General features: G+C 35.8%; 1 protein-coding gene across 1 annotated transcript; it reads right to left on the reverse strand.

The window, feature by feature from the left end:
• Nucleotides 1–513: 513 nt before the first annotated feature.
• LOC123564481 (kelch-like protein 3) lies at nt 514–26,003 on the reverse strand. The gene is made up of 8 exons (XM_045358116.2): nt 25,948–26,003; nt 15,337–16,331; nt 12,702–12,848; nt 12,304–12,432; nt 11,441–11,617; nt 8,929–9,075; nt 6,289–6,454; nt 514–6,062 (listed from the first exon to the last, which is right to left on the reverse strand). The coding sequence occupies exons 2-8, from the start codon at nt 16,301–16,303 to the stop codon at nt 5,903–5,905; spliced, it is 1,893 nt and encodes a 630-aa protein (XP_045214051.2). The 5' UTR covers nt 16,304–16,331; nt 25,948–26,003; the 3' UTR covers nt 514–5,902.
• Nucleotides 26,004–27,868: the final 1,865 nt, after the last annotated feature.

The following is a 27,868-nucleotide window of genomic DNA, read 5'->3' on the forward strand; positions in this document are numbered from 1 at the left end:
ATCATTCGACCTTATTTTTTCAATGTTGAAGTATGAATTCTGTCTCATTAAATCCATTTACTTGAGGCACCATAGAAAAAATGATATTGACATTTTTATTTTGTGTTTTATAATTGTTTACCAATAGTTTGATGTTTCTTCTATCGAAATTAATGGTAAAATGAGTTCTCTGCAAACGTTTTGGATAGTGGCTATCACTTTGAAATTTGTCTCTACTTGAGCTTGAGGAGATACCATAAGTTATTCAAAATTTATAAAAAAAAATGGCACGGTAAAAGTTGTTTAAAATTTGCAAAATAGTACAAAACACGGTTACCTTTCAGAATATACCAAGCAAAGGCCATTTTGTAAACATTACTATTAGTGACCTAATACCTTAACCGTCTGGTATTAACAATGTCATTTTTGATAATTTTATATACAGCATAAATAAATTATTGGAGGTCCAAAATTAGGTGGGACAGACTATAATACCATAAAACCTTTCAAGGAATAAGAATAAAAATCCAAGTGTCACATCTGCTTCTTTTTTCAAGCATTTTATTTAAAAAGAAACAAATTATCTAACATAGTTTTGGCTAGAATATTATCAAAAAAAATTTGCTAAAGTGAAGTCTTTCACCATCTAATACATAACTGTTCTTCATCTGTTCAAGTCAAACAGCAATTTGTTGAATTTTCTCACAATTACAAAATTATAAAATAAAATGCTGTGTTGGAAGAAAATTCAGATCCAGAGAAAAATGTGTTAAAACAAACAAGAGGGCCATGAAGGCCCTGTATATCGCTCACCTGACCTATTGACCTAAAGATCATCAAGATAGTTTCATTAAGATATGGTCATAAATGTGGCCTCTAAAGTGTTAACTAACTTTTCCTTTGATTTGACCCGGTGACCTAGTTTTTGACCCCACATGACCCAGATTCGAACCTGACCTAAAGATCATCAAGATTAACAATCTGACTATGTTTCACGAAGATACAGTCATAAATGTGGCCTCTAGAGTGTTAACAAGCTTTTCCTTTGATTTGACCCAGTGACCTAGTTTTTGACCCCCACCTGACCCAGATTTGAACATGACCTATAGATCATCAAGATTAACATTCTGACCAAGTTTCATTAAATATGGTCATAAATGTGGCCTCTAGAGTGTTAACTAGCTTTTCCTTTGATTTGACCTGGTGACCTTGTTTTTGACCCTACATGACCCAGATTCAAACTGAACTTTGAGATCATTATGATTAAAATTCTGACCAAGTTTCATGAAGATACATCATAAATGTGGCCTCTACAGTGTTAACAAACTTTTCCTTTGATTTGACCTGGTGACCTAGTTTTTGACCCCAGATGTCCCAATATCACACTTGTCCAAGATTTTAATGAGGGTAACATTCTGACCAAGTTTCATTACGATTGGGCCAAAATTGTGACCTCTAGAGTGTTAACAAGCTTTTCCTTGGATTTGACTCGGTGACCTAGTTTTTGACCCCAGATAACCCAATATCGAACTCATCCAAGATTTTATTTAGGGTAACATTCTGAACAAGTTTCATTAAGACTGGGTCAAAATTGTGACCTCTAGAGTGTTAATAAGCTTTTCCTTTGATTTGACCTGGTGACCTAGTTTTTGACCCCAGATGACCCAATATTGAACTTGTCCAAGATTTTGATGAGGGTAACATTCTGACCAAGTTTCATTAAGATTAGGCCAAAGTTGTGACCTCTAGAGTGTTAACAGTCAAACTGTTGACGACAGACGGACGACGGACACAGGGCGATCACAAAAGCTCACGTTGAGCACTTTGTGCTCAGGTGAGCTAAAAAATGCATGTCATACATGCCTAGTTATTCTACTTTGTTCTATTTACATTATAATGTGTCATATAAACAATATGTACATGATTTAAACAAAACTTGGTTCCATTTAGATTTATCACAAATATAATACAAGAGTGCAAGAATGTCACAATATACGCCCGTCACAGCAAATTTCTTTACTCTAGCACCTGTATTTGCAAATGGAATTTTAATTTTGTGGTTGTTTAGTAATAACTAAGTGTTTTGTTTTCTAAGTCCACAAAAAAACTCCTTACCAGGTAGAGATACCTTAAAATACACCTAAAATTGGAAAGTAACATCTATGTTGTACCACAGAAAAGTGGTCTTGGTTTTTCCCTACAGTCAATTATAAAAAAGTTACAATATAAGTTATTTATAGTAACAACTAAGGGAAGTTAATCTTAAAAAAAAAAAAAAAAAAAAAAAAAAAAAAAAAAAAAAAATTGTAAGTCCTCACAAAAATCTTTACCAGGTAGAGACTGGTCAAAATACACCTCAAAATTGGATGTAGCATGCATGTTGTACTACAGAAAAGTGGTCTCGATTTTTCCCTATGACTAGTAATGAAAAAGTTACAATATAAGCTATTTATAGTAACAACAAAGGGAAGTAATTCTAAAGAAGGGAACTGCGCATGACACTTCCTCTCATGATGGTGTATAATTGTGCCTAGTTACATCAAAATCCCTCCATGCATGAAGAAGAAATGCTTCGGACAAAGTCATTCTTGTATCTGATCTTTGGCCTCTAAGTGTGACCTTGACCTTTGACCCAGGGACCTTGTTCTTGCGCATGACACTCCGCCTCATGGTGGTGAACATTTGTGCAAAGTTATATCAAAATCCCTCTATGCATGAAGAAGAAATGCTCCGGACAAGGTTTTCATTCTTGTATCCGTTGACCTCTAAGTGTGACCTTGACCTTAGACCTAGGGACCTGGTTCTTGCACATGACACTCCGCCTCGTGGTGGTGAACATTTGTGCCAAGTTATATCAAAATCCCTCCATGCATGAAGAAGATATGCTCCGGACAAAGTTTTCATTCTTGTATCCTTTGACCTCCAAGTGTGACCTTGACCTTAGACCTAGGGACCTGGTTCTTGCGCATGACACTCCTTCTCATAATGATGAACAATTGTGCCAACTTTCATCAAAATCCCTCTATGCATGAAGAAGATATGCTCCGGACAAAGTCATTCTTGAATTTGACCTTTGACCTCTAAGTGTGACCTTGACCTTAGACCTAGGGACCTGGTTCTTGCGCATGACACTCCGTCTCATGATGGTGAACAACTGTGCCAAGTTTCATCAAAATCCCTTCATGCATGTAGAAGATATGCTCCGGACAAGGTCTGTGGACGCCGCCCGCCCGCCCGCCAGGGGCGTTCCCATAATACGTCCCGTTTTTCAAACGGGCGTATAATAATAGCACTGTAACGATTGAAAACCAGAGGCTAAATGTGGAATGAACAACTACATTCAAATCAACATTTCAGATTCATGTAAATGAAAACAGTTTGTCTGCATATTTACAACCACATGTAATGTATGTCAGGAAAAAGGCCAGTGAAACTTAACACGACTACAACTTTATCAATGACAAGACTGTTTATGTACTAGTGCTAATGGAAATAGACTGCAAATATATCACAAGTTTATATCAAACAACCAAATCTACCAACAAACAAACAAACCTACCAACATCCGATGTATGCAATATTCAAATATAGCACACAGATAATTGTATTAAATACATGTATCTTACTATCTATCTCACACATTTGGAGGTAAACACGAGACCTGGCCCCACTTTCACTAATGTTCTCAAAGTGAGAAAATTCTCAGCTCAAGATTTTCTCAAAACTGTCTGAGATTTGTCTCAGTTGAGAAATTTCTCAAGTTGGCTTTCACTAAACATTTTCTTAAGTCTTGAGATTTTTCTCAGCTGAGCCGTAATTTTTGTAAGATATAAGCGGCCAAACATCCAAGGAGCCATGTGAACTTTCCCAGAGTACAAGTGTGTAGTTAGGGGTAGGGATTTTATTTTTATTGTGGCACCAGTACACTTCTATCTGCATCTTAGTAACAAATCTTTTAAGTGTGGGTTTAATACAGACAAATCTAAATAAAATCATATATCCATCACCCTTATTTTCATCATCTGACTTAAGAGTCTCCATTTCAAAACCTTTTTATACAGACTGAATTAAAACATGTTCTTCCATTATAACTGTTGTATCTATTTTCAGAACAAATAACTTGATATGTTACAGTTCCTAATTTCATCTTTATTAAGCACAAAAATCTAACCCAGATCTGTTCAGACCCGTCTCAATTTTGTACAAATATCTGTTGTTATCATACTGTATATCAGGTCAAAAACCACCAATTCAAGAAAGTACTTACTGAGAATGAAATAACTGTATACCTAGGAATAAGGTAATGTTAATGTCTAGGAAGTGATTCTTTTTTTCAAAATTCAATTTTTTACTGCAGTCAAAGAATTTCATTATACATTTTGACAATATCTGTTACATTTTATATGCACTGAAAAAAAAAAGATTTATAAAACTAACTTCTACCACCATGCAAATGGAGTTAACAGGGGGTCATCTCTTTCACACAAATATTTCTCAAATAAAGTATTACTATTCATATGTTTTTCATCTGATATTTTGGTGGAACTAAGATAGTTCTTGAACAAAATGTGATTAGATCTACATGTTTGATTTATGGAAGGCCGTACACATCATGATATTATAATGAAAGGCTATAAAAAAACAAGGAATCGGTAAAACCAAATGATGCTCCCAGATGCATGTGCTTGTCCCAATATGGGGAATAACGTATTAGAAACCAAAAAAATGGAGATAATAAAAAGAAGAAAATTGAATAAAGGGAGATAATTCACAAACTACGTAAGGTAGAGTTATGGTTCTTTGACACTGCACTTACCATCAATGGCCTCTATCATTTTGTAAAGTTTCAGTGAAATGCCATTAATATTTTTCAAGTAATTCTCCGGACAAGCCCCATTTTGTATAAGAAAGGCATATAATTCAAAAACTACATAAGGTAGAGTTATGGTTCTTTGACACTGCACTTCCCGTCAATAGCCTCTATCATTTTGTGAAGTTTCAACGAAATGCCATTAATCTTTTTCAAGTAATGCTCCAGACAAGCCTTATTTTGTATAATAAAGGGAGATAATTAAAAAACTAGGTATGGTAAGGTAAGGTTATGATTCTTTGACATTGCACTTTGTCTCAATGGTCTCTATGATTATGTGAAGTTTCAATCAAATGCCATTAATGCTTTTCAAGTTATACTCTAAACAAAAGTGTGACGGACAGATGGAAGGACGGACAAAGCAGCAACTATATGCTCGCCCTTCGGGGAGCATAATAAGTGGTGGTCTCTAGCCATTAATCCAAATAGTTCTTACTTACACCCTATCCACAATGTTTTCGCTTGCACACATATTGAACAAGTGTACATGGAATCTTTTTGCAAACACACTGGAAACAGAGAATTGTGAAAATACCATCTAGAGCTCACATAGAAATGATATCCCATATAGCATGTTTGGTAAGACATGGAGTATGTATATGTTTTAAAGTTACCTCAAGGAAAATATACACATTTTGAAGTTGATATCACATAGAACATGTATAAGGTTTAAAGATGATATCACACTGACCAGTGCAAATTTTGAAAATGATATTCTGAGAAGCATGTGCACTTTTGAAAGATCACGCATTGAGCATTCACTCAGAGCAAGTATATATCTGAAGATGCTATCAAAGGCAGCATACACATATTTTGAAGAAGATATCACATGGAGCATGTACACATTTTGAAAATGACTTCAAATGGAATAGGTACACATACTGAAGCTGTTACCACATGTAGCATGCACATAATTTGATGACAATATCACACAGAGCAGGTACACATTTTGAAAAAATGGTTTCAAATGGAACAGTTACACGTATTGAAGTTGTTGTCACACAGAACATGTACACATTTCAGATGGAGCAGGTACACATACTGAAGTTGTTATCATACAGAGCATGTACACTTGTTATGGCACTCTGCATTATGCATGTCTTTCCTGATTCTCATTGATACACAGCTTAGCCAACTCCTACTTGTCAACATCTCTCCAACAATCTCCCATGTGTCTGTCATCGAGTTGTAACATTCTATAGTGTCATGATATCTGAAGAAAAATAACTTTCTTTACATAGTTTTAGACTCAAACAAGGAAAACAAGGTGACAGTTTGACCAAAACAGTCAATTACAGTGACAACCAATATCCTTAAAAGGACAAAACATCACTAGGATACCAGTATCACATCAAAGTTTTGAAGAGCAGATTAACTTAAAAACCGAAAGTACAATGTAATGTTAAAATACTTGACAAATTGGAATTTGAAATAATTACCTATCCCATCCCTCCTCGCCACCACAGACATATATCTTGGTACCTATCACAGCAACACCTGGTCGGTACCTTCTCTCAAGCATCGGAGCTTTCTGCAACCACTCATTTCTCTCTGGATCGTAACACTCCACTTTGTTTGTGTTCTCAGTGGATGCATGCCAACCTCCTGAATTAATCATATAAATGTTATAAAACTGCAAAAAGTAGATTCCTTTGAAATAGGTAAAAAAAAATGGTTTACAAAAAAAATCTGTTATGTAACAGTGTTAAGTCAACCAAACTGTAATGTTGTATCAGCACTGGCTTATTCTTTGTATGTAACTGATAACTATTCCACATGAAACAGAGGTGAAGGCCAAATGACTTCCAACACACATCCACATACTGTCTCCTGTCAAATTATCAAAAAGAAAGTTTGCCTAGCCCAAAGATCAAAACACGAACTATCACTAAATGTGATAAACACCTTCCACTCAGCTGCCATTTTGATACAAAGAAAGTAAAATGTTGTGATCATGACCATTGACCTTAAAGTCTGACCGTCACCTCAGACCTAATGACCTGGATTGTACACTCTGCAAGTCATCTTGATACAGCTATAAGACTAAATGTGAAGTCACAAAAATATGACAAATCATCCAATCAAGAATTTGATCACTGAACTCTATCTTACCTGCTTCATGGTTAAAGTGAGTCACATATAAAAGTGGAATGTGACATTTTATTGCAAATTGTATGTGTTATCCTATCCTGGCATAAGTAAGTCAGGTAAGCAAAAGCATGAAAATTGCTTATCCACATTGTCAAAGTATCTATTTTAACTAAGTATGTCAGTAAAATAAGAGAAATGTCTTTTGCACTATGATTTTTCTTCCACAATTTCACACAAATTTAAGCAACTTATCTCTGACTTTGCCATGAACTATTGTTTATTGGTTTAACATCACACTGACACAGTTATAGGGTATATGGTGAGTTTTCAGCTTTTGTTAGTAGAGGAAGACCCTAGGTGCCCTTCTGGGTATTATTTCATCATTGGCGGGTAACCCTGGTAGATCTCGAATCACTAATTTCTGTAAGCCAGCTGGATGGCTTCCTCACATGAAAAATTCTACACCCGAAGCCAGGCTCCTACCCACATCAGAGAGGGGTAAATGGTTTGAAGTAAGCAACCTTAATCACTTGGCTGCAGAGGCCAAATTGCCTTGAAGTTAGCAACCAAGGTCTGCATGTAATCTTGATAAGGTAAATAACTGATGCGAGTTTTATAAAAATCTTACTAGTGGTTTAGAAGATAAAGAGTGGACAAGAATTTAAAGTATTTGACAACTGACCTCAAAGTGAGACTTTGACCTTTAAACTAGTGACCTGGGTTGTGCACTCTGCACATCATCTTGGTGAGGTAAAGATTGTTGTTAGTTTAAAGAAAATCTTCCAAGCAGGTTAGACAATATAGAGCAGACATGAAGTTAAGCTATTTGACCACTGACCTCCAAGTGTGACCTTGAAAACAGACCTAGTGACCTATGTTAACAACCAATATAAGTTAAGTGGAAATCTTCCCAGTGGTAAAGAAGACAATTAATGGACATATCTGATGGATGGTCAGAAGGACCAATGGGCGGATGTACATGCTTCCAATATAGACATATACTTTGTATTGCGGGGTACATTAACCATATCTCGATTGACAGTCTTGTGCATAATCTATCTAACCTGTTAGCCGAGAAATAAAAGCACTATGTGACAAAGTGAAATACTATATGGCATTAAAGAAAGCTACATTTTCAACAGTAAAGATCAGGTTACCGTACTGTTGTGTATTTAAAGTGAAAATGCTTCTAGAACTTGCTCAACTGTAACTGTTATGTCTTTGTTTGAAAAAAAAGAAGAACTCCGCAATGTAGGGCAATACACGCCCATAGTTCTAGATCAGAGAGAGGAGGATATAAAATCTAAAGAAACTTTTTTCTTGAATGTGTGTGTGTGCGAGGGGGGTGGGGAGGAGTAATGGGGATTGTTTCACTCCTAAAGTCACTTCATCACCACCCACCTTTATTCAAAGTTGGAAGTCAAACCCTTGAATACTTTTGCTCCAGACACAAAATAGGACAGACCGATCTGAGCTTGCTTTGGCCTTGACCTACAGAAATGGTTCATACAATGTGCACACATTTTCTCATTGCCACCCACCTATATACCATTCCTTGACAGGTTATAAAGTTATGCTCCGAACTAGAAATATGAAGGACAAATCTGAGCTTCGTGACCTTGATTTTTTAACTACCAATCTGGTTCATGTGCTCTGCACATTGTCTCATCACCAGCTACTGTATGCCAAGTTTAAAGTCAATACCTTGAATGGTTATTAATTTATACTCCGGACATGAATGTTGGCAGAAAGATCGACAGATGGATGGCTGGCTAGATGTACACGCAATATTACATGTCCGTTTTTTCAAAACAGGCATATAAAAACATAGAATTCAAATATCAAAAAGATCATTTTCATAACTGGCTTTTATGTTCTCCAACAACTTGTTAGTAACTGCCCCTAAAACATTTGTGCCATAACCCTTAGATGAAAGAGAACTGTAATTATTACAATGACAGTTTTAAGGCTTCAAATCAAGTACAGACCTATAACATAGATGAGTCCATCTAGAACACAAGATGCACTGCCAGAGCGAGGTATCTGCATGTTTGGTCGGTCGATCCACATGTCTGTCCTGGGACTGTAACACTGTACCAGATCTATTCCATCACCATCCTCCAGCACTGCACCACCTTAAATAACAAATATAAAACATCAACACTGCACAACCTTAAATAGCGAATATAGATCTTTAGCACAGCACAATCTAAAATAGCAAATACAAAACTTCAGCCCTGTATTACCTTTAATAAATAATAGACACATGTATAAAACTTCAGCACTGCACATCTTAATAGCGAATATAGAAATCACCACTACATCATTTTAGATAGCAAATAGCACTGTTCAACTTTTATCTAGTTGAGTTCTGCATTCTTGACAAATACACCTCAAAGCTAAACTATTGTAACTAATGGCTAGGAACTAGTAGCTGGACAGAACCAGTTTTCAGACAAGTGAAATAAACTAACTTTATAAATTTGCTTTATTCTGACATTATTCATTCAATCTTGGATTCGGATCATTCAGAAGTTTTTTGTTTTAGTGGAAACAATTTTAATAAGTCAGTATTTACATAAAATTTTGTGATGATATCTCAAATGCATTTAAAAACAAGAGGGCCATGAAGGCCCTGTATCACTCACCTGACCTAGGAATCATCAAGATTAACATTCTGACCAAATTTCATTAAGATATGGTCATAAATGTGGCCTCTAGAGTGTTAACTAATATTTTCTTTGATTAAACCTGGTGACCTAGTTTTTGACCCTACAAGACCAAGATTCAAACTGGACCTTGAGATCACCAATATTAAAATTCTGACCAAGTTTCATGAAGATACAGTCATAAAGGTGGCCTCTACAGTGTTAACAAGCTTTTCCTTTGATTTGACCTGGTGACCTAGTTTTTGACCCCGGATGACCCAATATCGAACTTGTCCAAGATTTTATTGAGGGTAACATTCTGACCATGTTTCATGAAGACTGGGCTAAAACTGTGACCTCTTAGAGTGTTAACAAGCTTTTCCTTTGATTTGACCTGGTGACCTAGTTTTTGACCCCAGATGACCCAATATCGAACTCGTCCAAGATTTTATTGAGGGTAACATTCTGACCAGGTGTCATTAAGATTGGGCAAAATTTGTGACCTCTAGTGTTAACAGTCAAATTGTTGACGACGACGGACGGACGACGACGGACACGGGCGATCACAAAAGCTCACCTTGAGCACTTTGTGCTCAGGTGAGCTAAAAACAAAACAATCTTTCACTGCATCTGGCATAGAGTCAAAAATGTGCATGCGCAACAACTTTAACTTTTTGAGGTTCCAGATGAGTAGAAAAGATGAATTGGCATACATATTTCAATGACATGAAGTACTTCAATTCCACAATAACAATTTATATAAACTGCACAAGGAACAGAAATTATTTGGTCACTGTGCACTGGACGTTTGACATACTGACCTCAAATCAATAATTATGGGTCATTTACCAGTCATAAGTGACCTCCGTATCAAAGTGATCTTTGACCAAAGCATTGTCTAGTTATTTGGCAAAAAAAGTTCTACTGTTCTGGGTCAATGTGACCTTGTTCTTTGACCTACTGACCTCAAAATCAATAGGGGTCATCTGCTGGTCATGATCAACCTCACTCTTGTTTCAAGTGTTCTGGAGTTATCTTCCTCCCTATCAAGTTTCAAGATCCATGCCCCGAGCGTTCTCAAGTTACCATCCGGAAGTTTAACTGTTCTGGGTCACTGTGAACTTGACCTTTGACCTACTAATCTCAAAATCAATAGGGGTCATCTGCTGGTCATGGTCAACTTCCCTTATATAAGTTTCGTAATCCTATGCCCAAGCGTTCTCAAGTTATTTCATGGTCGCAGTGACCTTGACCTTTGACCTACTTACCTCAAAATCAATAGGGTCATCTGCTGGTCATTGCCAACCTCCCTATCAATTTTCGTGATCCTAGGCCCAAGTGTCCGGAAACCGTTTAACTGTTCAGGATCACTGTGACCTTGACCTTTGACCTACTGACCTCAAAATCAATAGGGGTCATCTGCTGTCATGACCAATCTCCCTATCAACTTTCATGATCCTAGGCCCAAGCCTTTTTGAGTTATCATCCGGAAACCATTTAACTGATCAGGGTCACTGTAACTTTGACCTTTGACCTACTGACCTTAAAATCAATAAGGGTCATCTACTGGACCAACCACCCTATCAACTTTCATGATCCTAGGCCCAAGTGTTCTTTAGTTATCATCCGGAAACCGATTGGTCTACAGACAGACAGACAGACTGACCGACCAACATCTACAAAACAATATACCCGCCCTTCTTCGAAAGGGAGCATAATTAGGGTGCAGATATAAAGATTTTGTACTGATATGATGAAATGTACTGTCAGCACTATTATAGCTATCAAGATCATAGCAGTGGTGTAAAAAGATCTTTAAAAACACAAATGTTGAACTTTCTGCACTTCATACCTGTCACATATAGAAGACCTTTAAGGGCAACCACAGCTGGACTGGTCAGTGCAATCTTCATAGGGGGTATAAATGACCATGTATTCAACACTGGGTTATACCTTTCCACACTGTCTAACCTACTTGACCCATCCCAACCTCCTATTGCGTAAACATGACCATCTAACATTGCCATACCTAAAATATAACAAGTATTTTACCTCTCCTCATTTTCACAGTACTACCGTACTTCAATGGTAATGATATAAAACACATGTAGAATCAAAGACATTAAAACAGCAATAATTACCTTATAATGATATATTTTATACAAATTAAGCTGATATATCAACAAGCAACATAAAGCTTGTTACAGACCTGTGTCATCTTATGTTTCACTTAGGAAGAAATTTCTTGCAGCTAATAATGTAAGGAGTCATACTAAATCATATCTTTAAAACTTGAAAATCAGATGTTCCCTTTTAAAAAAAGGTAGTGTACGTGAATTATTTCAGTGCAAAAATAATGTCCATGTACATTTAGTAGTTGCTATTCAATGAAATATTGGCATTTTGATTTAATTACAGCCTCCAAACCACAACTACCTTATATTTTGTTCTTGTTAAGTTTAACATCACGCAACTTTCCAGCTTTGATGATGGGGAAGAACCCAGGTGTCCCTCTATGCATTATTTTATCATGGGCAGGCACCTGGGTAGATCCAACAACCTTCCAGCTGGATGGCTTCTTCACATGAAAAATTTAACACACTGAGAGAGGCTCAAACCCACATTGATGAGGAGCATGTGATTTGAAGTCAGCAGCCCTAACCACTCAGCTACGAAGGTCACTACTATCTTTTGTAAATTCCTGAACAAACTTACCTAGTTCAGACCTTGCCATATTCATTGGTACCATTTCCATCCAGGTGTCAAGGTTCTGATCAAATCTCCACATACTGCGGCTGGCAGAACCATCAGGGAATTCCCCACCAGCCAAATAGATGTAATCTCCTATATACATAATTTGATAATTATATTCTTGTTTGAATGTGCCTAGTAATGAATTTATCAAAATATTTCTTAAACTGGCTTTAAAAATTACAATTTTAAGAAGATACTGGTAATTATGATGTATGTAAAATGCACAAATCTCTGCAAATGCCAATCCAGGGCTTTAACAAGCAAACTACAGGATAAACAAGCCAGAACACTGTGGTTCACCTTTAACTGACTGTCTAAACCAGTGAGAATCTGCTGAATGAATATTTAAGGTTGTTTACCTGAAGAAACCATGCCATGTTTACTGATTGCAAAGGGAAGACAGGCAAGAGGCTTCCACCGACAGGAGTCAGGATCAAACATCTCTACACTGCGTAGCACAACCTTGTCATCCTCACCACCAACACAGATAATCACCTCCATATAGCCTGCAAATACATTAGGTAAAATATCACTGAAGGCAAAAAGAAAAAGTAAATTTCAATGAAGAAATTCATCATTGCAGAACTTATGATGAAAAAAAAAACTTCTTAAATTTTATGATTTCTTTTCACTTTTAATGCGAAGAATTCCTTCAAACAGGTAACTGACAACCATGAAACAGAACTGCCCTCAAACACTAGATGCCCACGGGCAACATGTAGAGCCAACAAGCTGTCATGATCTGACATTACCTACAACTGTGACCTTGACCTTTGAGATAGAAACCTGGAATTTGTGCACGACACTCTGTCTCACTGAGGTCAACATGCATGCAAAATATAAACAAGATTGCTTCATACATGTCAAAGTTATGGTCTGGACATGCTGACAAGATCTGACATGACCTTTGACCTTCAACTGTGACCTTGACCTTTGAGATAGGAACCTGGGGTTTGACCATGACACTCAATTACCCAACAGCAAACGAAACATTAACAAGAGCTCGTCGAACACAAAATGCCCCCCTTGATGCATTCAGTAATTGCACAAGGAACAGAAATTATATGCTCACTGTAAACAAAAGTTCTACCATTCTGGTTTAATCTGACCTTGACCTTTAACCTATTAACCTAACAAGAGATTACAGAGTGATCTTGGCGCCATCCACTGAGCCATATTTGAATGTTCCAAATTTCAAGACTAGCTCAAGGTCAAAATCAAGGTCAAATTTCATTTCGGTACACAACAATGTGTATGTGATCCAAATTTGAAAGCTGTGGCTTGAGAAATGTAAAAGTAGGTCACTAGATCAATTTCAAGGTCAAAGTTCATTTCGGTAGACAGAACCATGCATGTGCTTCAAATTTGGAGGCTGTAGCTTGAGAAATGTGAAAGTAGGTAATGTCAAATTTCAATTCAGAACACAAAAAAAAAGGCATGCGGTCCAAATTTGAAGCCTGTAGCTTCAGAAATGTGAAAGTAGGTCACTAGGTCAATCTCAAGATCAAAGTTAATTTCGGTACACAAAACTACGCATGTGGTTCACATTTGAAGGCTGTAGCTTGAGAAATGTGAAAGTAGGTCACTAGGTCAAAATCAAGGTCAAATTTTATTTCGGAACACAAAACTATGCAAGTGGTCCAAATTTGAAGCCTGTACCTTCAGAAATGTGAAAGTAGGTCACTAGGTCAATAACAAGGTCAAAGTTTTTTTCAGTACACAAACCTATACATGTGGTTAAAATTTGCAGGCTGTAGCTACAGAAATGTGAAAGTAGGTCACTAGGTCAAGATCAAGGTCAGCTCATGTCAAGGTTTATCTTGCCACTCAAAACTATACATGTGGTCCAAATTTGAATGATGTAAGTTATGGACATGAAGATTCTAAGTTTTTCCCTATATAAGTCTATATGAACCATGTGACCCCTGGGGTGGGGCCATATTTGACCCTAGAGGGATAATTTGAACAAACTTGGTAGAGAACCACTAGATGATGCTACATTACAAAATATCAAAGCCATAGTCTTTGTGGTTTGGACAAGAAGATTTTCAAAGTTTTTCCCTATATATGTCTATGTAAACCATGTGACCCCCCCCCCCCCAGAGCGGAGCCATATTTGACCCTAGGGGAATAATCTGAAAAATCTTAGTAGAGGACCACTAGATGATTTCATATACAAAATATCAAAGCCCTAGGCCCTGTGGTTTTAGACAAGAGGCTTTTCAAAGTTTTTTCCTATATAAGTCTATATAAACCATGTGACCCCGGGGTGGGGCCATATTTGACCCCAGGGAAACAATCTGAACAATCTTGGTAGAGGACCACTAGATTGTGCTACATACCAAATATCAAAGCCCTAGGCCTTAAGGTTTTGGACAAGAAGATCAAAAACCATTTAACTGTTCCTGGCCAATGTGACCTTGACCTTTGACCTAATGACCTCAAAATCAATAGGGGTCATCTGCTGGTCATGGCCAACCTAACTATCATTTTTCCTGATACTAGGCCCAAGTGTTCTTGAGTTATTGCCCGGAAACTATTTTACTGTTCCTGGTCACTGTGACCTTGACCTTTGACATACTGACCTCAAAATCAATAGGGGTCATCTGCTGGTCATGACCAATCTCCCTATCAAAATTTGTGACCCTAGGCCTAAGCGTTCTTGAGTTATCATCCGGAAACCGTTTAACTGTTCAGGGTCACTGTGACCTTGACCTTTAACATACTGACCTCATAACCAATAGGGGTCATCTGCTGGTGATGACTAACCTCCCTATCAATTTTCCTGATCCTAGGCCCAAGAGTTCTTGAGTTATCATCCAGAAATGGATTGGTCTACATTCCGACCAACCGACCGACATCTGCAAAACAATATACCCCTCTTTCTTCGAAGGGGGGCACAAAAATATCCATTCAATGTCAATTTAACATTTTCAATGAATAATGTGAATTAGTAAGAAAAATATACCATTTAATTTGTATTAAAAAAATTACCCAAGGATTTTCTAAGTTGTGTTCTAGTTGACTGGAGTTCTGAGTGCCTGTCACGTAACAACTGATATGTCTTTGCCTCGTCAACTAAAACCTTGCATTTGTCTGATCTACTGATAACTTCCTGCTTCTCTACTACATCATAAAGATAGTATGGACTTATCAACGGCAAACGTACATGCTCTAGAACTTTTTCAAAGTCATCTGTACGTCCCTCAGTATTGAAATCCAGCCATCGAACAGCTGACTGGAAAACTTGTTCCTCGGAGTCTATGTTTAATTCTTCATCTTGTAAGAATTCAATGAGTTTATCTTTTGTTAGCTGTAGATATTCTTCCTGAAGACAGACCGAGGTAAAATGTTTAAGAATGAATTTCTTTGATTTTTGTTGAAGTTCAATACATGCATGGGCTTCAGCAAAGCAATGTATACCAATACTGTTTGTTTCATCCATGTTTTGTTCTAAATATTGGCCACAAGCTTCCTTCACTGGTAAAATTTCAAGTAAATTAGATGCTGAGAGAAGTGCCTGAACATTTTGCCTATTTATGAGAATTTCTGAAGTGTAGGCATAATTTATCAACAACTCCATTACAGAAGCTTCAACATCATTTATAGTTACAGTATCTTGTGTGCTCTCAGCTAAGTTACCAGTGAACATTGCGTGGAAATATGGACTGAATGAAGCCAGCACGATCTTGTGACATCTAAACTCTTGGCCGCCAGCAGCTAGAGTCATGTCACAAAACTGTTGTGAAATACGTAGATGGTTCAAGCCTGTGAGGACCTGGGCAGCATGAGATATCTCGGTGAACTTGTACTCTTCATCTATTGCTGATGAGCCTGGAAGGCTTGATGTTGAGTCAGCGCTGTTCCTCCTCGCACAAAACCCAGCCAGATATCCAGCATCAAAATTCATCGGGGGTCTGGCATGCTCTAAGCAGGGTCCCACATGGTCCCCGGACGACATGACTCTGACTGACTTTTCTGAAGAGGTTCTGCAAAAATATAGACAAATCTCATAAATGATCAGTCTAAAGAGACTTGGTAAAAGATTTTGGGTGAAAATAGCAGCCCCTAACAGTGGCCAAGCCAAACCACTTGAACAAACTTGAGGAAGGTGCTTACAAGGATGCTATGAATCAAGTTTGGGGAAGATCTATCAAGTGGTTCATCAGGTCACTTAAACAGTCAGGGGTGTAACTGTTTCAAGTTATCACAGTTAATAACCCATTTGAGTTATTGCTTATACTTTCATAACTTGTTTCAGTTATCATAAAATATTACAAAGCCCTCCTGTACCAATTCCTCATTTTGAATGAGACTAATGCAATTATTTCCTGAATCCTTGAACTTTTATCTTTCCAGATATGCAGTAAAAAATTTTACGCGAGGCTGATAAAGGTTTACACAAACATCTTAAAGCTATAAAACTCTTAACATCCCATTATGCTTATCAGGTCATGATCAGACTAAAAGAGAATTTGATTAACCCCGGTTTGCTACTAATTTCACTTTAAAAGTCACTGTAAGAACAGCAAAAAGACTTTTTTTGAATAACTTACCTGAGTTAACTATATTTTATAACTAATACAGGTTATAAAATGCTTGAAAAAGTAGCTGAAATAGGTTACATAACTTAAAACAGTTACAGCTCTGACTGTTAAATGTTTGTTTTTTTCCTATTTTAAATCTCAGCCTCTAAAAGGCATGAAGCTGATCCATTTGAACAAATTTGAGAGAAGACCATCAAAAGATGCTACAGGCTAAATTTAATGAAGGTTCATGAAGTGGTTCATGAGAAGTAATCTATTTTTTCTATTTTTAGCTCTGGTGGCCCTTAAAACAAGCAAAACAAAACAATCTGAAAATATCTGAGGGAGGACCGTTCAAGACTGCTACAGACCAAGTTTGGTGAAGATCCATCAATTTGTTCATGTGAAGAAGTCATTCACAGGTTTTTCTATTTTCAGCTCTGGTGTCCCCTAAAATGGGCTAGCTGGAACCATTTGCAAAAATCTGAGAGAGGAACATACAAGGATGCTACACACTAACTGAGGAAGATTTATCATGTGGTTCATGAGAAGGAGCCATTTAAAAGCTTTTCTATTTATAGCTCTTTAGGTCCCTAGAAGGGACCAAGCAGAACCATTTGAAACAAGAGCTGTCTCCATAGGATGACACATGCCCCCGATGGCACTTTGAATGAATAGTTATGGCCGATGTTAAAGTTTAGGACCTTTGACCTACGGAGCTGGGTCTTGCGCGCGACACGTCGTCTTACTGTGTCACACATTCATGCGTAGTTATTTTAAAATCCATGCATGAATGACAAAGATATGGACCGGACACGCCCATCAATGCACTATCATGAAAAATGACCTTTAACGTCTAAGTGTGACCTTGACCTTTGAGCTACAGACCTGGGTTTTGCCCACGACACGTCGACTTACTGTGGTACACATTCATGCCAAGTTATTTGAAAATCCATCCATGGATGACAAAGATATGGACCGGACACGCCCATCAATGCACTATCCTTTAATGTCTAAGTGTGACCTTGACCTTTGAGCTATGGCCCTGGGTCTTGCGTGCGACATGTCGTCTTACTGTGGTACACATTCATGCCAAGTTATTTGAAAATCCATCCATCGATGACAAAGATATGGACCGGACACGCCCATCAATGCACTATCCTTTAAAGTCTAAGTGTGACCTTGACCTTTGAGCTACGGAACTGGGTCTTGCGCGCGACACATCGTCTTACTGTGGTACACATTCATGCCAAGTTATTTGAAAATCTATCCATCGATGACAAAGATATGGACCGGACACGCCCATCAATGCACTATCCTTTAATGTCTAAGTGTGACCTTGACCTTTGAGCTACGGACCTGGGTCTTGCACGCGTCACGTCGTCTTACTGTGGTACACATTCATGCCAAGTTATTTGAAAATCCATCCATCGATGACAAAGATATGGACCGGACACGAAAATTGCGGACAGACTGACAGACCGACAGACGGTTCAAAAACTATATGCCTCCCTTCGGGGGCATAAAAAAGTTGAGTGAGGACTATAAAAGGATGCTACATTCAATGTTTGGGGATGATCCATCAACTGGTTAATGAGAATAACTTGTTTAAAAGGTTCTTTTCTGTATTTAGCTCAGGAGGCCCTAAAAGGAGTCAAGCAAAACAATAAGAATGAAACTAACAGAGGGCAATATATGGATGCTACATGCCAAATTTGATGAAGAGCCACTACTGGGTTCATGGGAAGTTGTTTTTTTTTGCTCTGGCAACCCCTATAAGGGGCCATGTAGAACCATTTGAACAAAACTGATAGAGGACCATACAAGAGTGATACTGTTTGGACAAATGTTGATGATCATCCAACAAGTGGTTCATAGGAAGAAGTTGTTAACATGATTTTTTTTTATTTCTAGACATAATTTATAAGTGTTCAAAATAGTCCTTGCTGGCCAAATAGTTTAATTCTGTGACAGCCTGCTTGAAAGTGTCCAAGCTAGGCATGACATCAATGTGACAGATCAGACCATTCCTGAGTAAATGGCACTTGGAAAAAATAAGAGAATTTGATATAATCAGTGTCAGCATGAACTTGGCAGAGACAACAAGGGTGCATAAGGTGGATTATCCTAACAGGAAGTTGGAGATATGGGGGAAGTTGTGTTGTGTCAGACCAAGATATATTGTAAATTTTAGAAGACATAATAAGCATCATTTCTATGGCGGTGAAGAAAATCAGCTGAAAGCACAGATAGCTCCAAAACACTCAAAAGCACTTTAAATACGTCTTATAAAAAACATAAAAGGCTGTTTCTGACTGTTTTTTAAAAGCATTTTAAATCAATTAATTAGTAAAAATGAGCTCAGCCAAGCAGGGCAGTACACGCCTGAAAGGTTATATCAGAAAAGGATACCAAAAAAATGTTTGAATGACTAAAGAATATTGTGAAATATGGAAACTCAATGTAAATACAGTGAGAAATCGGCTTAGAAAATGGGACATTATCTGCCACAGGCCCTGCCACACTCTAGTTCTTATGTCACCAACGTTTTTTGGGGGGCCCAAAATCAACGCGGTCAGCATTGGCAGAACATAGTGTTCACCCTTACGAAATGGTCAAAAAGCTGCAAACATGCCGCGAACATGCTGCGAACATACCTATTCGCAGGAAGTATTTGCGGGATTTTTGCTGCTACCGCGATCATGCCGCGATTGGTTTGATACTAGTTCGCGGGATATTCGCAAGAAGACCAATGATTGGGCATGTTTGCGAGAAGAACTTAGAAGATTATAATCTTTTGCTAAACTATTACTGAAGAACTTTTATAAGAGCAGGTAATTGTAGATCAATTAATTTGTAACAATTACATTCGGGTGAAACACAATATAGGGAGCATTTAGAATATCGCATTGTTATACATGGTTTTCAAAAATTTCCTAACCCTTTATTGCAATTTAGCATTTACACTTCATAACACTAAATATGAAGAAGTTCTGTGCCAAATTTTATTGATCTAGCTCAAATAGTTTTCAAGCAGTGGCAAAAAACGCTTCTAGAAAAAGTCATTTTTGAAGCGTTATGTTGTTGCACTTAGAAATTTCCATATTTTCCAAATAAAATAATGGTATGATATTATATATTTCCATGTAAATGTGTGTTATCAGCATAAAGACAATTTTTTAAGGATTATTTTGGTGTTTGATTTATCATGATCGGATGAAAATTGTTGAAGCTGTCGAGAAAAATGTGAAATGGGTAAGATGTTATGCAGTTTTTCACCGAAATTCCTTCCTTTTGTTATAATGATTAATTGCAATGTTAACATTATTTTTTCTTTAATATTTTGGTCCAGAATCATTTCTCTGTTGTAATAGTACTTAAAGAAAAAAAATCAAAATCATGTATTTCTGAAATTTATTTGTATGAATTTTTAAAATTGAAAATCAGGTTTTTATGAAAAGATGTAGAGTCCGTAACCAATTGTATTTTATAGATTTGTAAGATATTATGAGAGTCTTTATTGATTTTTTCTTATCATATTTAACTGTTGACATTAAATTTTTATGCTATTTCCTTTATTGTTAACTACTATTTTGCTCTAGCACCACTAATATGGTTACGGACACTACAAAAACCCTGTAGTGTCCGTAACCTGTCTTTCAATGGTGTAAATAAACATTTTTAAAACTTTTATTTATAGCTGTTCTTATGAAAGTAATAACTGATTTCACAAGTTAATTAATCAACTTTATTTTTCATCAACTTGTTGATGTTGCAACCACATTGGAAAACCCTTATTTCGGCATCTTTATATACAGCATCATTTTCTGTTGCTGCAGCATGAAATTGAAAGATGTCATAGCAAACATTGAAGCGATGAGAGATGAAGGGTCACTACTTTTTCAATTTGGAAGGTTCACTGATGACAAATTTAATAAAGTCTATTAATAATTTCACTACAAAAGGTAAATTTTGTCTATTTAATAATGCTACTTGAAACTGTAGTGTCCGTAACCAGAGCTGAAAAAATTAAAACTTGCATCTTTTTACAGAAAAAAGAAAAATTATCATTTCAAATTTTATTAATATTGAGAAAAAACAAATATATGTATTTGTTGACAAATATTTTAAGATATAAAAATATAGATACAGTTCAAAAGTGCTAAAAATCATGTTTATCATCTAAATTGCACAGATTTATATTAAAAATGTAAAGATGTGATAATGACAATTAACAGTTATTCACTTAGACAAATTTCTTCAGGAGCATCATTGTTAAGATAATTCAAATTCATGTAGCTTACAATAATGTTTCTTTTCAAAATGTTTCAGAGGGGTGGTGTTATCTGGTTACGGACACTACAGAAATTAAAACAATGTAAAAAAAAACATCCAGTATTACTGAAATTTTTGTTTGGATTATTATACATCTTACAGTTCAAGTGAATAAATCTTTACAAGTATTTATGATTAAAAGTAATATCTAAAATCTTGCAAATGAAAGAAAAATCTCTTCAAGAAGTACTAACTACAAACCATGTGATGACAGGTACATGTATATTCATTTAGATGAGATTTTATATTTATGTGATGGGCATATAGTGTTGCTGCTCTATGTATGTACGTCCGTCAGTCCGTTCAAAATATTGTGTGTCCAACTCCTCCCACCATTAGATTGCTCTGCTTCAAACTTTCATAGATGAACAACCTTGATGTGTAGATAACCAAAAAAGAAGGAATTTCTCAGTGACTATTTTAACCACAGTTATGATACTATATTTTTATAGATTCAAACTTTTCATAGATGAACAAGCTCAAGATGTGTATATTACATTAAAGAGATGAATTTTTTCTGTGACTATTTTACTACAGTTATGGCCCTTTGATAGTTTCTGTTTAATCATAAGGAATATAGAGAAACATTTTTATGTGTCCAACTCCTCCAACACTAGTAGCCTGATTTGTTTCAGACTTTCACGGATGAACATGCTTGATGTTCAGATGACCGTAAAGGGAGAAATTCTTTCTGTGACTGTTTTTACTCCAGTTATGGCCCTTTTTTTTGCTATAGGAATATAGTATGATAGGGGAAAATACTGTCAACGATTCCCAAACTTTTAGCCTGATTTGCTTCAAACTTTAACAGATGAACAAGCTTTATGTGCAGATGAAGGGAAGGAATCTTCTCTGAGTATATTTTTACTGGCAGATGTTATGATCATTTTTGCTTTATAGAGAATGGGCAATGGCATGTGTACGTGTGCACATCTGTGTCGTATGGTTATAATATCTAAATTTATATTGCAATTCAATTGCTTTATAATAAAGTAAAAGTATGTCTGATTTCATTGTGCATTTTTGATTCAGATATAGTTTTGATCTGATGAGGCAGCTGCAGTGCTGAAACTTTAAAGGCACAAAAATGCTGAATAGGTTCGAAGAGGTTAAATGGCAAGAAAGGCAGAAACTTACTCCAGGCCAATGTGAAAATTAAAAGAAAAATGAGAGAGGAAGAAAGATTGTAGAAAGAGACAAGAAGTAGGGAAGAATAACTCAAAACTAGATTAGTTGAGAAAGCAGAACTAATATCAAAATCACATGACGAAGGAAAAAAGAGTAAAAAGAAATTTATGTGTCCGCACAAACAGGATCTGTCATAGGAGATAAGAGACAATATTGTTGCATTTATAGATGAATCTACTATGACTGATAATAGGGCTACATTTTCAACACCAAGACATCTGAAAATTTGAAACAAAAAGTTACAAAAAGATTATAGATATGCGTACTTTTGTTAGATAATTCATATTGTAGTGTCCATAACCATGAACTTAATTTCTTTTTTCTGGTTAGTGACATTCTTGAGTAAATAAGTGTAAGTGTTGTGTGATATGAATACAAAGTATTGATAATAATGTATCACTTAGAGAACTTAATATTGCTTGTTAAGTTATAAGATTTCATGAAAACAGGAAGTTTTCAGATTTTGTTGTTCTGTTTTCTTTTTCATTGGTTTTAATTTGGCAAGTTGTATATTTCTGTTTGAAGAATATCAAATTTAAATACACTTTCCATTCAGATATCATTTTAACATTATACCAAATAATTCATGAGTGGATTTAATGTTTTTAACATAATCTAATGCAAAACCATTCTTGAGGCTTTTTTGTAGTGTCCGTAACCAATTACTTGTATCTATCAATATTTAGGATTTTTTTTGAAAATTAATCACTTTCCCTTTAATCTAAGTCATTTTGTTTCAACAAAGACAGAATCTGTGTTGATTTTTCATTAAGTTTACATTATTAAAACTGAAATTGAAGATGTCAGATGATTTGAAATATACATGTTTTTAGCAACAAAGTAATATCCAAAAATATGTTTCTTTTTTCAGTATCTATACCTTTCCCAGTCCTTTTTCTGCCTTGCATTATGTATTTCCATGTGTTTGTCTTACAAAACAGTAAAAATAGTTCAACTTTATCATAAATTTGAAGCTTTATTTTACAAAATGTACCACTTGTAGTGTCCGTAACCAGCAAAAATATGCATTTTATCAGCCTTTAAAAATTACATTTCCGATGCAAGTACCAGCAAACCACTTAAGTTGCTTATACTTCAAGCACTCTACTATGTAGAAAAATACTTTTTTTGCCAAAATTAAGAACTTAATTTTTCACCTCCAAGTGCAACACTACTGTTCCCTATATTGTGTTTCACTCGATTATCTGTAAGGTCACAGTATGAGTCTGATAAGGTAATTACAACCAGATATTCTGGACATGTTTAGAAGGAAATCTGTGTACATTACAGACAGTTTTCATAAGTGGTTCTTAGAGGCTGATAGGAATATATATTTTTTTGTGGTAAGTCAGAAAATTTATGTTTAATATCTATACTTATATATCTCAGTAAACATAAGGAATTTTGAAAATGAAATAGATATGCTTAACCTTTTGCAGAGCTGTATCAGATTATCTAAAAAGAAATATAAAACTAGCTTATTTTGACAATTTCTAAGCTTCATAAGTCTGATAATTAACATGTAAAACAATGACAGATTTGTAGTGCTACATATAACTTATAAGTAGTGTGAAGAAAAACATTGGGATGAAATGAATACATGCACTCAGATACTGTTATTGAAATGACAAGTAACAGTTAAAATTCAAACATATATACCGGTATATATTTTATCATTAAAACTTTGTTTAAAATGCTCCAAATATGATATGAAAAGGTTCAGACACTGACAATTTGTATTTGTTACAACCACAGTGTTCAAGTTTATTCAATAAATTTATATCTCTGATTCCTACTAATTTATTTGTTTTTGCACTTTTTCTGTACATGCTTTTTTGTACACAATTTCTGTAGAGATGGTTTTCAGCTAGTTCGCGGGATGTTCACAGCAACTAGTTCGCGGGATGATCGCAGCAACTAGTTAGCGGGATGTTCGCAGAAACTAGTTCGGGGGATGATCGCGGCAACTTATTTGCGGGAAGTTCACAGCTACTTGTTCGCGGGAAGTTTGCAGCAACTAGTTCGCGGGATGATCGCAGCAACTAGTTCGCGGGATGTTCGCAGAAACTAGTTCGCGGGATGATCGCGGCAACTTATTTGCGGGAAGTTCACAGCTACTTGTTCGCTGGAAGTTCACGGCAACTTGTTCGCGTCAAAAGTAATTTGCATGTGAAAAGTGAACACCAAACGAACATCCCGCGACCTATTATAGCAATTGTATCAAAAGTGTTCGCGGCATGTTCGCTGGATATTCGCTGCATGATCGCAGCAAGTGTTTGCGGCAAACTATAATATTTCCATAAGGGCAGTGATAAGTCACGTTTCAACTTGTAGAACACTGATGGACGTATCTATGTCTAAAGACGTTGTGCATGCTATGCTAACAATTGCATTCTGCAGTACAACCCTTAAGGTGGGGGCAGAGTTATGGTCTAGGCAGCTATCAACAATAGGTTTAAGTCCCAACTTGTTGTGTGCCAAGGTAATCTCACTGCCAGGGGTTAAATCGACCAGATATTGTTCTTGTTGTCCCTATATACCCTCAATGTCAAGGCAAAATAATTTAAAAGTGTAAGAAATGTTTTGCAGAATATTGTTTTAGTTGAAAAAAATATAAGGGAGATACCTATAATGAAGATGACGTAATGTAGACGTCGCTGACCTTTGCCAGAATGCCTTGTCTATGCAAGGTATCAGTTTCAGATTTGGTACATTTGTATCAGTATCATGAAACTTAGCATGTCTTTGTTGACTAGTCAAGTAGTCAGTTTGGAGTTATGGCAAATTTCTTGTAACAACTATTGTACATATACTTACAGACATACAATGTATCTCTTGAATGATATATCCAATCATGATGATATTTTGAAAGTGTGTCTCCACTATTTGTTTTGAATTAATACTTGCACATATATAACATGGATCACGACTGCACGTGCAATATTATGCACATACCTAGTAAAATAAAACATTTTACATATATATGAAAAAAGAATAAGGTTTTTGCACAACATTTTTGCTTCAAGTACACGCTAAAATGCACCATTTGCCATTCTCACATTAATAAATAATCAAGGGGATGATACCCAAACACTCCCATCCCCATTACCTCTGCATATTATGAAAAATGTCCTAGCTACACGTCTGCCGGTGCTTTTCGCTGATTCTAATGGACTTCCAGGAAATTCCAGCCTTTAGAATGAAATCTTTGTTTTAAAAGGAAGGAATTTGGTCGATTTAATTTGTTCCTACTCTTAAACCTTATCATATAAATTATTTATGTTATGTGATATGACACCAAAGGTCTGTTATAGACTATAACTTATAGTTAGCAGATGCTAATCAAATACCTTGTCCTCCACAAAATTGTATGTCCGAAAATACAAATTATCCGAAAGCAAACCATATGGTAACAAAAGTAAAAGGAACATAGTAGTAGCGATCCTTTGAATCATTCCAAATTCAAACAGGACATTGGGAGTCTAATTTATCAAAGTGATGTACAGGAAAATCTGTTTGGAAACATTTTACTAGAATACATAACATAACACTTTACCTTTTTATTTAGACCAAATTACCGATACCGTACCTCTAGCAGGTGCTTCGGGGAAGTCAAGCAATCGCTATGAATCGTCAATGGTATGGTATCGGTATTTCTCGCATTTGTAAAAAAAATCAGAGGGAAGATTGAATATTTTTTTTCCAAAACATTAATTTAGCAGTTTATTGTAATTGTAGGGTCGCGCAGGTGTGAACAAGCATAGATCTATTTCATTGATACGCTAATGTGACAAGTGTGTCTCGCGCTCTAATTAAAGAATTTTATAATCATATTTGTTCCGGTTTGAAAAATGAATGTACAGTTTCAACATTTGAAATGTTTTATTGTAGTAAAATAGGTCAATTATCTGACACATAAGGAGACAGGGTTTCTTTTATTTAACTAAACAAATAAGGTGTAGATCTTTAAACCAAGAATTTAGCCCAGGATCAGGTTAATTGTGTATGACAATATTTCAAGCTTCTGTACAATATTGCAGCCTGCTTATGATAAATGACTACATTGCTTTCATCTTTTACATTTGTAATAAATAAAGGATATTTGTTTGTTTTAGTGTAAGCTCGAAATATACACTATAATGCAATATTAAAGAAAATGTAAATTATGGTGTTCACGAGTGAAATCATCATTTCAATGTCGTGACGTCAGGATATCGTCAGGATATCGTAGTAGAAAAAACTGTAAATAGTTTTATTACGTTTCCTGATTTCTTTTACATTATAATAGATTGTAAATATTTATTATCCTTTACTGAAGAATATTTTGCAAGGAATTTTCTATCATTTATAGTTCATATTCTTCCGCATTCAAGTGTAGTTCCGTACCAGTGAAAAAAAAAAGAAATTTTATTTCACTGATAAATTTCAGTATTTCACTGAAAAGCATAAAATAAAACATCGGAGTGTTTGATAGATCAAATGAATGTTCATGATTATCAAATTTATTGGACGGATGTACATGGAGGCACTCATATGGGTTAATCTTGAACAACGATCAACTAACTTAAGTATTAGAAATACAATAAAAAAAAAAGAAAAGACCAGAAAAAAAAAACATATTAAAGTCATTTCCAGAACATATCCATCAAATTTGGAGACCAAGTTAGTTTCAGAGTTGGCCTAGGACCCCTAGCTCCCATAAACCAGTTCCTCGGAAGAGTTCTGTTGACCCCGTAAACAATCAATTCGAATGAAATCAATACTTTTTTTAAAAGCTATTTCCCTTCGATTACGTTCTTGATGCTGTAAGGGGCAAATTGTCAGAACAGAACAGAACAGAACAGATCTTTTATTTGATAAACACAGATTACAAAACATACATTTTGTAATAACATGTGAACAAATATACATATATATATACACATAGGTGGATACAGATCAACGTGGATGTGGGGATGGTGATCACACATTTTAAATCAACAGAAATGAATATCTATGTTAATTCAATTTAGAAGTCCTTTAGTAATACATAATTTTCTTAAGATATTAATGGGTCAGTGCACTTACTTTTCAGCTACTATTTATAATTTTTGTTACAGGTAGGCAAAAAGAGAACTTTCCTTGAAACAGATCAGATCAAAATAAATTTCAATTTGTTATTCCTCATCGTCATTAATCAACTAAAAAAACTTTTTGTTTCTTAAGACTATGTACAATATTTTAAATGAGATATGATCTTGGACTGAATAAGAAAATGAATAGTGAATGAAGTACTAGTGTTACATCATAACACTAGGCTACTACTAGAGGACAGCATAATATCTATAGCAAAAAGTAAATACAACAACAAAAAAAAGAAATCAACAACAATAACAGCTGTGTTTCGTATTTCAAAATGTTAGTAACATACATTGTCAATTTACCGTATTTGCATAATATTGAGTAGCCCGCCTTTCTGATTGATTGACACATCACGT

Source organism: Mercenaria mercenaria, chromosome 2 (genome assembly GCF_021730395.1).
Source record: "Mercenaria mercenaria strain notata chromosome 2, MADL_Memer_1, whole genome shotgun sequence".
In the NCBI taxonomy this organism is placed as follows: domain Eukaryota; kingdom Metazoa; phylum Mollusca; class Bivalvia; order Venerida; family Veneridae; genus Mercenaria; species Mercenaria mercenaria.

Bases quoted from the DNA above. Each gene is read 5' to 3' on its own strand.
- LOC123564481 (XM_045358116.2), bottom strand. From the start codon at position 16,303: ATGTCGTCCGGGGACCATGTGGGACCCTGCTTAGAGCATGCCAGACCC. The intron at 12,433-12,701 runs GTAAACAACCTT...TTATGTATATAG, and splicing joins ACATGGCATGGTTTCTTCAG to GAGATTACATCTATTTGGCT. The intron at 6,455-8,928 runs GTCTGTACTTGA...TGATTAATTCAG, and splicing joins TGGACTCATCTATGTTATAG to GAGGTTGGCATGCATCCACT.